General features: G+C 38.7%; 1 protein-coding gene across 1 annotated transcript; it reads right to left on the reverse strand.

Moving 5' to 3' along the window:
- Positions 1–3,732: 3,732 nt before the first annotated feature.
- On the reverse strand, positions 3,733–11,816 carry LOC145781577 (methionine aminopeptidase 2-like). Its single transcript, XM_082593247.1, has 11 exons — positions 11,590–11,816; positions 10,987–11,064; positions 10,582–10,750; positions 10,205–10,366; positions 9,929–10,002; positions 9,632–9,739; positions 9,388–9,489; positions 9,069–9,158; positions 8,850–8,953; positions 5,135–5,256; positions 3,733–4,240 (listed from the first exon to the last, which is right to left on the reverse strand). Exons 1-11 carry the CDS (start codon positions 11,717–11,719, stop codon positions 3,988–3,990), a joined length of 1,392 nt encoding a protein of 463 aa, XP_082449373.1. The 5' UTR covers positions 11,720–11,816; the 3' UTR covers positions 3,733–3,987.
- Positions 11,817–12,821: the final 1,005 nt, after the last annotated feature.

Consider the following 12,821-nt stretch of genomic DNA (forward strand, 5'->3'; position numbering starts at 1 on the left):
CAGTCAGAGGTGGTTTCATTATTCATTTGATAGAATTCTTCAAACATAAATTTTTTCTGTTCAACTTTGCGACTTATGCCCTCCTGTTTTTTTGTTTAATAACTTTTATATGTTAATTCAATGCAGAAAATATCGTTACGGTATGTTCCTGCATTAGTTCCTCAATCCTCATATTAGTGAATTGCTTAATTGACAATTTATCTCTTTACTGGCATGTATGGACCTATTAGTCTGATTCAAATATATAATATTAACTTCCTTACTTCCATCCACTTTTAGAAGAATGATAGGATGGTATTGTACATGGTTGTATCTGTCTACAATTATTATTATTGTTTACTACAAAATGGTGCATTCTTCCAGTGTTGCCAACGACATCCTTATCTCTGATTACAATTTTTATTCTTCAATTCCCCATTCATATTTCATTCTACCAGCTCTTTTTCATGGCAAATGGTAGTTGAGTGCCTTTTCACCTACTTCAAGGTGATCTCGATAAAAGTCTTGACTTTCTTTTGATTGTATTGTGTTTAATCCAGCCAGGGATTTCTCTAAATTCCCCCAATTACAACTTTTGTCTCCGACAACCTTGGTTTTTAATTGTCACTTGAGTAGTAGTGTTGAACTTAAATATAAATCTAACTAAAGGTTATAAATTTAACTTCGCAGCGAAGATAGTAACGACTTGTTTTAGCCTGATGCTGCTAATTCGCTGTGGTAAAAGCGGTTCTCACTAGCTTATGAAACACAGTTCCCTAGTCATGTGCTGTGACGAAGCTTTGTAGCATCAGGCTAAAACAGGTCGTTAGTTGGCTATCTACAACTACATTGTATTAAAAGGAAAATTCAATCTACGGCATTTATAAATTTAACTTTTACAAAAACCTAGCTTTGATGATTATAGTTAACAATTGAAGCAGTAGCGCACCCAGAAAAAAAATTAGGGGGGCTAATTCAGAAATGTCGACCGAGTGATTTGCGAAAGCAGTGACAATAGGCCAATGCCAGTGGCCTAGCTAGGAATTTAAAAAAAGGGAGTTAACGGCCGGCGGGCAAAGCCAAACGGCGTGTTCGCCTAAAACGACACCTAGTGGCGGGGTGTTTGGGGGGCCTCTCCCAAAAATTTTTGAAAAATTATTTTGAATTTGATGCATTCTGAGAGCATTCTCAACCAAAGTGTGGTGCTGTCCGGTGTACAATGGTGCTGTCCGGTGGCATAGAAAAATGATAAGATCATGTTTTCTTCGGCAGTTTTCTTAGTCTCTAACTCTCTATGCTTTCTTGTTGCTAATTCCTGGGTGAGATATTTGAATGTTTGGTATTGGCAAAACTCGCTCTTTTAATGTAGTTTTGTTTAAAATTAGGCAAACTTTGTTTTAGGGAAATAAAGAGACTGAAAGCATCATTCTCAATATCGTGACGTCACACGCGTGCCAAAAGGGGGAATTGAAACTCCCCCCCCCTTTTGGTTACGCCACTGGCCAATGCCTATTCCTTTGATTAATATTTAAAGGACTATAACAGCCATATGCTATAAGTACCATCAGCATCATAATCCCTACGTCCACTCTCGCAATCGTCTATAGCAGGGGTCACCAACTGGCGGCCCGCGGGACGCATGCGGCCCACCACGCTGTAATGTGCGGCCCGCGAAAGGTATCAGCATACAAGTAGGCTATAACCAAAAAAACTTTTCTTGAGGAATTAAAGAGCATGAAGGCAAAAAATACTTTCCCGGAAGCATATTTTCGCTTTGCATACGATTCCGCCGACCGACCAATCAGATTGTAGTTCTAGGTGGGGAACGCTTAAAGTTATTCCAATGCGATGTCCACTGTCCAGCCACACTGTCCTAGTGGTTGATTAAAACGTATATTTTCGAATTTGTCTATGAGCATAGGGTTGCTTATTTTAAGTAATTTGTAAATGTCATGTACACATAGTGTGCGTTTCACCGTTAATATTGTGTTTCATGAGCATTGAGCAAATCCCTTTATGCAAGTTTTTGTTGGCAAAATAGGTCGGTGTGCCAACTGAATTTATAATAAATTGGCAAAATATTATATATAAACTTAAAGACTTTTTTTGGTTGTAATACGAAAATATTTAGCTTTGTAGGATTGCAAAATGTTGTTAATCAACAATTCTTGCCATGCTGATAAGCACCGCAAGTGACAGTTGTCTAATAATCGAAGAAAGACGGTTTTAGAGAGAACACTGTTCATGAGTTACCGAAAGAAACGTTTTTTTTGGTGATTACCACAAGCGTTTGTTTCATGGTGCTTGGTTTCTTTCTCCCTGTTATTGGAGCCTATTTTTCGCTGATATGTTTGCAGGTCACTATTGTTGCCTGTATTGCGATGTGTCAAACATTTCCTTGTTTACTGAACCTGTTAATTGCAAGATATCTTTTGTGAAGCGAAGTGACAACACCACTCTTGCTTGGCGATGAATATTCTAATGAAACCGCTATAGCCTCGTTACAATTGCGCAAAACAAGTGGCCTCGTTTATTAGATATTGTTAAAGAAAGTCAAGAGTGTCGACTAATTTTGTTGCTGCGGTAATCTAAGATAAATATTAAGAACATGTCACGCTGGATACTGGGTACGAAATGCGTTCTTTCTAGCATAAGAGTCAACCTACCTAAAATTTTATTAGTGCGGCCCGCCACAGCTCTCTTTAGTGCTAAAGTGGCCCGCATGTAAAAAAGGTTGGTGACCCCTGGTCTATAGCCTAGATCTCGACTTTTTTGTCATGTAGGCCTATGACAAAATAGAATTAGCTTATTGTTTGCCAACACAAATAAGTGCGAAAACAACAACCAGCACGAAAACAGTCAGAAACAAAACACTAATTTTGTAAAAAGTAAATTTGATGTGGACGTTTTTCCTACTTAGGCTACAAAACATTCAAAATTAGTTCGTATTTTCAACTAAAGTCCCAGGCGCCTTCGTCTCTCTGCTCAAATGTCGTACACAGTTTTAAATGTCCGTGTGATTCGGATTGACGTACGGTAGCCTACTTCGGTATGTCCACGAGACATTTGACCACGAGAGTACGGGAGCATGGGAACTTTAGGGAGTTACAGAAAAGTGCCATCAAATACCATATCATGAAATGTTCTTTTTGCACAGATCGAAAATGCTCTGCTAACTCATTTAAAATTTATACAAAGGCAAATCCCAATTTGATGCCAAAATTCAGGTGGCAGTGTTAATCAAACGCTACAACCCAAATTTAAACAAACAATTATTTGCTCGAGGTGCTTCCATTCTCCTCAACATTTACTTGATGTATCACGTTCCCTGTGGTGCAAATTTTTTTGTAATTATTTATGTAGTTGCCATTTCCTAATGTAATTATCGTCGGCAGCAGTGGCCGTGTGGTTAGCGCGTTGGGCTCGCAGTCGAGAGCCTACATGTTCGACTCCAGCCACCCGCACTTGCTGTTGTTTCTCTGGGCAAAAAACTTGCCTTTACCCAGTGATCGATTTCGAGTAATGGGTAGTACCAAATTTAAGTTATAAGTATTTCAGTAGACTATCTTGTAGCCTACAACGCCGCTTGTCGCTTCTAACCTTGTCTATGTTGACATGTATTGTTTTCGCTGTGATGGTGAGAACGAAAATAACTAAACACCACATGCGATGTCGAGAGGACAGAAAGCATGAAAATAGAGTCATTCAATATCTAAACAGCTCTTTGTGCAATCCACATTATAGACAGGCAAATAATTGCAAAGAGTTTTATTTCACTTTCAGCGCAAAACAGAGCATTTCACTCACAAGCAGGCCTAGCCGAAGTAATAAGCTAACCTGCAGTAGTGACTGCCGAATACAAGCATCAGCGTTTGCAACAGAGAACAGCACTTGCTTTTGGATCGGTCGAACTAAATGGATCCTTTGAAATGGAATGGCGGGAGCATATTTTGGAAGCTCAACAAAGCTATTGATTTCGTCATAAAACCATTATGGCGTGTTTTCCTCCTAATAGTCCTCCCCACGACTGACCACTTCCTTGCAGTCAGGCCTTAGAATAATGGTGTGTTCATACTGGGCGGTATAACAACCCTTAATATCGCATAAAGGGGGGTAAGAGTCGATAACCCCACAGTCACACAAATTTTTTAGAGCCATTAAGTATTTAGTTTCCCCCAGTCTATCCAACCACCGACGGCAGAAAGCGAGAGTACCGAAGTTTTGATTGATCACATGAAGAAGCTTTCTTGCTCTTGGTAACCTGACAAAACAAAATGAAAACTTTATTAACAACTACGACAAAACTGACAATAGAGTTGGGCGGTGATTCTTCCTTTTCTCGTCTAACCAAAATAACTTAGTTTTTTTTTTTAATCTCCAGGCTTCTGTAGCGCACCCAACATGGGGCAACCCCCCCCCCCCCAAAACCAGCCACTGAACATGAGGTTTTTGTATGTTTTCTATTTATACTTTTTTCTTACAGGTTAGATATGAATAAGTACGGGAGGAATAAGTACAATTGTGACATCATATATTTTTCCAAGGGAGCTTGAACGCTCTGCTGGACCCCTGATACAAGTATCGGCAACCGGTGGGTTGTGGGCCGTGATCGCCTCTAAATATTAATCAATAGGATGGGCATAGGCCTATTGTCACTGTTCCTATTATCGCAAATCACTCGGCCGACAGGCCGACATTTCTGAATTAGCCCCCTTCTATTTTTATGTCTGGGTGCACTACTGCCAGGCTTAAATCTCGTGATTGAAGATTTAGATTAAGTGGACTGGACGGGTGACAAGAAAGCAAATCTTCATGTTCACCTTCAGGCATGCCTTTAAGTGTCTCGCCAGAGATGCAACTACATGCTTTGGAGCGGTGTCGAACCGGCGCCCTTTCGAGTGACTGGTACCACTCAGGTATGCATCCGACAACAAAATAGTGAAAAAGAGAGATTGCACTATGATGCAAGAATAGACTAACTTTCCAACAAACAATTAATGTAAAGTCTCCTTACATTGCTTCAACTTTTGCCATTGTTGAGATAATAAACGAATGTTTTGTCCCAAAGATGGTTCTCCCCACTTCAACCTACTGTTGCGTGAAGAAAGCAAAACCGTTGATTAACTATTTATGAAATCAAAGTAAAGCAACTTACCTTATATTTACGTGCGAGTTGGCTATATCAAAATCCTTCATGTAATGCGAGCAATCCATGTCGTCATGTACCACGCCTTTGCCAGTGCTGCCAAACGTTTCAATGGCGAACACCTCACCTTCCTGAAGTAATAGGCAACTAGCTTTCAAAACCATCTTTCTTTCCCACTGATCGATAATAGTTCTCGACAATCGAGTGTAACAAGAATTGGCAGCGATAGACACCTGTTTCGCCCATGAAACTGGGCTCAACAGTATCGCACCAATAATTCATGTCACAGAGCTCTTCAGCAATGCTTGCTGTTTTATGGTGAATGATCTTCTCAAGCTTGTGCTGACACCAGGTAGATTGCACCTTCTAAACCAGTGTTTCCCAAACTTTTTTTTACTAGCGCCCCCCTGGACAACGAACAGAGCATCAAACGCCCCCTTTGACAAAAAAAAGTAAAACCAAAGTTATTCTCCATTCATTACAACTTAAAGACCAATTCTAATGAGACGGATGAGGTTGGTGCAGATCAGCCTCTTGATATCAGGTTTCACTTTGGATAGGAACAATCTTAAGTCTCCCCGTCTAACTATGCCAAGACGGTTTCTTTTGTTATCCAGAAGCGTTGTTACGGCACTGAAAGCACGCTCCAACAAGTATGAGCTGGGAAAGGCAATGATAAAAACTTTGACCCGATTTCGCACGTGAGGGTATTTTTCTTTGATTTGGTTCTGTTGCCAGAACGATTGATACGAGATATTGAACTTCGGTTTGAGTGCAAAATCGCTTTGCAATTTTATCAGTTCCTCCTCAAGAATTCCATGTTCGGAAATATCACAGAATGGGTCGATTATCCAGTCATGGATTTCTAACTGGAATACATCCTGGAATCGAACTCCTATGCCTTTGTGGACTTCTTCAAGATGATTGCTGTACGTCTCTACATCAACATCGGATATGCCTTTGTCACTGGTATCAAGTTGATGCAAGCTTGAGAATTGGAAAAATTCTCCTCTGGCTAAATTTCGCTGATACAACACGAGCTTATTTCGTTACCCTGAAGGGATTTTGATTCATTAAATTTGGAAAATATGTCTGACAAGTAGGCGATATTATTTCTCACAACCAGGACGTCATTCGCAAGGCCAGGGTCACAACTATTTAGAAATTCCACAATAATTTCAATCAGGGAATAAAATCGTGCAAGGCAATTTCTCTTGGAAAGCCATCGTACTTCGGTGTGGAGTAGTAAGCGCTCAAAAGCTTCATCGTTCTCATTGCACAATCGTTTGAATAAAGCGTGTATTCACAACGTGCGCTTTAATTTTATTCACTGATTTGATGACAGTCTTCAAAGATAAATTAAGACGAATGCTAGATCAAAATACTCTCGGACTGTAAGATCGGATTTGCGTAATCGCAGTGCTTGCAGTGCTTGCAGCGCAGTGCTTGCAGCGCAGTGCTTGCAGCGCAGTGCTTGCAGCGCAGTGCTTGCAGCGCACTTGCAGCGCAGTGCTTCGCAGTGCTTCAAATTATCATGCGTTATGCGTTACGTTACGACCTCAACTAACTTGTAAGGCAATGCGAAGCGAGGTTGCCTACATAATTACCACAATATTTGCCACGGAGCTCTTATAGTCACCGTCTTCTTTTGTATTTCTTTGAAGCGAAACATGACAAAAATGCTTTGCAATCCTCTTCTTGTAACTGCCCCGATTTACTCTCAGCGCCCCCCAATCGCCCACTTTATAACCAGCGCCCCCTTCATGGTCGCCAACGCCCCCAGGGGGGCGCTGGCGCCCACTTTGGGAACCACTGTTCTAAACGGTCAATGAATTGACAGAAAAGATAATTAGGAAACAAGCAATCTATTGGACATCCACGTTTGGTAGATAAAGAATTACCTCAAGATGACGCCGCGCCAAAGAAGTAAATCTTTGCGTCACAATGACGTCATAAGTGTATTGACATAAACATGGCCGTGTGATATTCATGGAGACTGGTGTCAAACCGGTGTAGCAGTCCAAGAGTTACTGCAGGCCAAAAGTTACAAGGGTTGCCAAATATTTCATTCAAATTTTATTTAATTTTGTTTTGAAAAATAATTAAATTTTTAACCTCTCAAAAGTTCAGATTAATAATTATAAGTATTTTGTAATGTTAATTGACAAGCTTGCATTAGTTTGAGAGCAATGAGTTCACTACACTTAGTTAAAACAATTTTCGCTTTTCTATCGATTGCTAAAACGCCGGGCACCCCTGGTGACTTTTGGACTGACAGAAACTTTCAGACTGCAACGCCGCAGAAGCAGTCCAAAAGTTACTGCTCTTGTAAGTGGGTGTGCTTTTTCGAAATTCGTTTGGGAAAACTTGTAAATGGACTGAAACTTCACTTGGTCAGTAGATTAAACCTTCTGGAAGTATGCGAAAGATGAATCCCAAGGATAAATATTCTCACCACGAAACCATTATTCTTGACTTTAAGTTTCGTGCCACGTGTTTTCGATGGAAGTCCAACGGAAATTCATTGGAATCTCAAACTGTTCAACACTTTCGTAAAAGTTATAGCTTTCCCCGCGTGTGAGACTGCGAAGTCTGTGATAGCCTACTCAATGAAGGTTGATGGCGTTTTGACTACCGGTTGGCCTACATGTAGCCTAAGTTACTTTATATTTCTTCAAAACGATAGTTATGAAAAACCAGACCAAAAATAGGCTCAGTGCTTCATTCACTAGAAAACTTTGGTTTTAACTTTCATGAAATACATAAAATATAGTCACAGACTATGTTCGTCAACTACAACTCAAGACCAGCGGTTATAACAAGTCAGCCTTCAAATGCAAACTTTGGACGATATATTAAGGCCTGTAGCTTATTAAATGCCACCGATTCACGTATAGCCACGATTCAAACTTTGAAATGTTTGGAGCGATGATCAATTAAATTATTTGTTTCAACAGCGCCCTATAGCCTACAACGAGTCAATAAAACACTCATAAATAACACTACATTGTGAATCGTAGATTACCAGGTTGCATCATAGCACAATCAGGATGACAGCAAAAGACTATAGGCTAAGTGGTCATCTAGTCAATCACCTCCCCATGCAAATTTATTTTCCAACGCACGTAAGGCACGGACACAACCGCAAATGATAATACAAACAAATCAGGTTAAAATGATAGCCTACGTAAATTGTTAGGTTACAAATTAAAATTTCATTCCAATACAGCAACAATTTCTGGTACAAAACTCATCTTTTAACTTTCATCTTAGTTTCGCTTCATTCCCAATTACGTTTCTGCTATAAACTATGTTGTTAAGATGCAATGGTGGATAAGTTTTCAAGTTCAACATGTTTCCAATGTCGAAATCATTTATACAAATCTGCTGCAAGCGTCAAATCTGACAACCTTGTTTTAGTAACTTCTGGACTGGCAGTAACTTTCAGACCGCGTATACGCGGTCCAAAAGTTGCGGTAACTTTCAGACCGCAGTAACTCCTGGACCGTTACACCGGTGTTCTTTTGGGCATAGGCCAGTCGTTTTCACCACTTGACTATGTACTTGACAAACATTGCATAAATCATTTGGAGAAAACTTAAATGGGTCAAACAAGAACTCCAAAGACTTCCCAAAGACCGAATTCGCACAAGCTTAGTAATCCTATTGCTACACACGTCCTTCCAATACTCAAATTAATTTGCAAAGATCAGAAGACACTTACTTCCATTCTGGTCTGGTCTCCACCCTTCACAATGGGAACAGTTTTACCAGCGTGGATTTGGTATTGACCGATTGAGTGGCCGTTTAAATTTCTTATGGGGCGAACTGCAAAATATAGACGCAAATCTAACATTCAGCCATATCTTTACTTGTTGAATTATTTTATACAACATGACTATCGTGACGTTAATGTGACGCAAGACTGACGTCAGGCATCTACCTCGATAAGTTTTCCCATCGATTTCAACCTCGTAAGATTCCATAGTCTCTTGTATAACTTCTCCCAGGTCGCACAAACGGACGTCAATGCCTAGAACACAACAACAATGGGGTGGTATACTTTTGCATCATAATTACAAAATTTTGTAATTGAATAATGGATGCACGCAGTTGCTGCGCCAATGTGACATATGAGCGATAACAAATAACGTATTTAACTGATTTTATTAATTGTAACTCAGTAAACGAGTTCACAACATGTGCACTTATCTACACATGACAATAAATTAGCATCAAAACTATGCTTCAGTCAGGCATACCTGCATTCTTGATTCCTGTATTGGTTGCGTCTTTCACTGCTTCCAACAACCGATCATATTTGGGATTGAAAGCTACAGTGAAAGCAGAATCGATGATTCGACCTAAAAAATCAACGATATAATGACCATGAGAACTTTTAAGCCTTTTGAATTAATCCTGTTAAAATTTGAAAAAACGGCTCGGAACGGCTGATACCAGTTTTTCACCAAACCTTCAAATCGCAACTGAAGTTTCGCATCATACCATTAATATGTGTTCCAAAGTCAATCTTGCAAACGTCATCGTACTGTAGAACGGTCTTATCGCCAGCGTTCGGGGTGTAGTGGGCAGCGCAGTGGTTCAAAGAACAACCTGGTAGAAATTACTGTGTTATCACAATGGAAACCTAGTCTAAAGTTGATAAACCTTAGATCATAAACTATCACACATTCTGCCAACCCGTCCTGGAGAAGTTGAATCAATGTAAAAAAAATACGAGTTTCGGCTAATGTAAATCAAGCGAATTTGCTGACAAGGTTACCACACACAGCTATAACTCACCAGTAGGAAAGGCCAAACCAGCTTCAAGCTTGTTCTCATTGATTAAGCTTCGTGAAGTTGCTTCTAATTTTTCACTGAAACAATCAGCAATGTGTTATGACGCGGGTTTATGGTTGAAATATATTAGAAGTTGTAAATAAACGTAAAAGTAAAACGCAAATCAAAAAAGTTTATGAAGTTTCAATTTTGTGCCTGAACTACACTCACTGCCCTCAACAGCATGTACAGAACGCAGATATCTCCAATATTAGAACAGTATCATACAAAATTACTTACCATATTTCAATCATTGTCATGCCAGGTTTTATATAACCCTGAACATATTTTCGAACTTGTCTATGAGCCTCGGCAGCCTGTCTGAAATCATTCCACATTTCATCATATGTTGTGTTCATTGCTTTCTTCTCAGCAGAGGTTGTTCGCCAGGCAGCACTGCGTCTGAAAAAAGTGTATATCAACCTCGACATTTAGCACAAAAAATAGCTAACACTATCAGGTTGAAATCATTACGTCACTCGGGTAACGAGCTGTTACAGCGCCGCGTCATTCAGGTTGAAAACTTTTAAAGCTTCTAATTGCAAAAAAAGTCATAGACAGTGCAAAAGCAGTGGTCCATTGACTTAATAGCACCCATATAATCAAAAGAAATTTACCCATCTTTGTCTGGAGGGTAATCTACTTCTTCTCCATGTGAAAATATTTTATTGGGGTACAATTCGAATATTGGAATAGTTGGAGGGTCCGTTTGAACTTTTTTAGACTTTCTATTTCGCTTTCTCTTTTTTTTAGTTTCGATCAAAGTTTCATCTGTTGCATGTTCACCTGAAAAAGTGTTTTTTCTATGAGATCACAGAACAAAATCCAAAAATTTAAAATATGGCTATACTGTATAGCTACACTTCAGCAACTTACTTCAACATTGCACATTTTAAAAAACATTTAAATGCCATTATTACATTTGTTAACCTGTGATAAAGTTGGATAAAAATATATATATAGAATTTTAACTTCAAATTAATGAAAATATCATTAGCTGTTTAGAATACTTAATTGTATACCTTCAATTACTTTTCCATTTACTTCAACATTTTCATTAACTTCATTATTTTCGAAAAGCTCTGTACCCCCAGGTGAATCTACAATAAAAAGATACAAAATAATTCATGACAGCTGCTCTTGGTGTCTCAAACAAAGAGACCAAACACTGGTTGTTTTCCAGTCTCCTCTTGGTGTAGTCTGGGAAAAACTTTGGTAAATGCAAACAAAAAAACCTCCACACATTTTTAGACAAAATAGAGAGATGAATTATTTTTACATCAGGCAGTCCGCAGTTCACCTGTAAGATGTAGTCAAGTGATTACCGATCCTTTTCAGGTGATGGCCAATTTGTTACCTTTTTTAGTTTTCTGTTCATGAGAAGCTTGAGCTTTCTTAGCATATGACATAAAACAATATAAACACTGGTGCCGTAGTAGCTACGTCCAAATTAGATTAACATAATGCATGCATGAAGGTTGAAGCATATAATTTTCAACTGCCATAAAATTCAGTACAGTATGACTGTTGATTCTAACTTTGACTGTTAATTCTGACTTTTTGACTGAAACACTAACAAAAACATTGACAATGGTACCGGTACTATTGTTTGTGGGCATGTTAACCTGGTTTCTTTTTTTTCTTTTTCTTTCGTTTTTTCTTAATTTCTTGAACTTCATCCACAATTACCTTATTGAGTGAATCCATATCAATGTTATTATTCAGAGATTCAGATAGCTCAGAAACAGTAGACATTATGAATTTAACCCAACAAAAATATGATACTGAAAAGTTTGGGTGTTCACTGTTCACTGTTCATGAGGACAATTATTGTTTCTAGCACTAGTTGCAATGTTCATCAGATGAAATTGAAAGTAAAAGCAATAAACCATCCTGTTTCTTTTTGCTTTTACTTTCTATTTCATCAGATGAACGTTACAACTAGTGCTAGAAACAAAAAATATGATATATATATAATATTGAAGACAAAGGCTTCACCACAGGCGTGCAAAATCTGTAATGTCACAAAATACAAGGACATCTCAATCTGCATAGGCTTACTTATTGTGGCTACATAGTACATCATAGCCTTAAATGGGATGCACAAAACTGACTAGGCACAAAACAAAACTGACTACAGTAACTCACAGTCCTGTAACGCACCCAGCATGGGGCTAAGGGGGCTCAAGCCCCCCCAAACCCGCCACCAAAAATAAAGTTTTTGTATGTTCCCCATTTATACCTTTTGCTTACAGGTTAGATATGAATAAAACACAACAATACAACACAACAGGGCTGAGCATTATAACAATATATTTTACATATTTACAAATAGTTTTAACAGTCAAACGTTTTCGGCTTAACTTAAGCCATCATCAGGAACCTGAAATAAAAAATTTCAGACAAAAATAAAAAATTTCATCTTCTTGAAGGTAAAATTAGACTACAGTAGGAAAAGGCAACTACATGAATAACTACAAAATAATTTGAACAACAGGGAACGTGATACCTACATCAACTAGCCTAAATGTTGAGAAGAATAGACACGCCTCCAGCAAATAAGTTAATTGTATATTTAAATTTGGGTTAAAGTAGCATTTGATTAACACTGCTTCCTGAATTTGCTGTCAAATTGGGACTTGTCTTTGCGTAAAATTTTTAATCAGTCAGCAGAGAATTTTCGATCTGTACAAAAAGAACGCCTTTCATGCCACTTTTAAAGTTCAGATGCTCTCATGGTAAAATGTCTGGTGGACACACCGATGTACCGTACGTCAATGTCGAATCACACGGACATGTAAAACTGTATAATGGGCCTACGAAAGTTGAGCAGAGAGACGAAAACGTTTGGGACTTT

Source organism: Aplidium turbinatum, chromosome 13, assembly GCF_918807975.1.
Source record: "Aplidium turbinatum chromosome 13, kaAplTurb1.1, whole genome shotgun sequence".
In the NCBI taxonomy this organism is placed as follows: domain Eukaryota; kingdom Metazoa; phylum Chordata; class Ascidiacea; order Aplousobranchia; family Polyclinidae; genus Aplidium; species Aplidium turbinatum.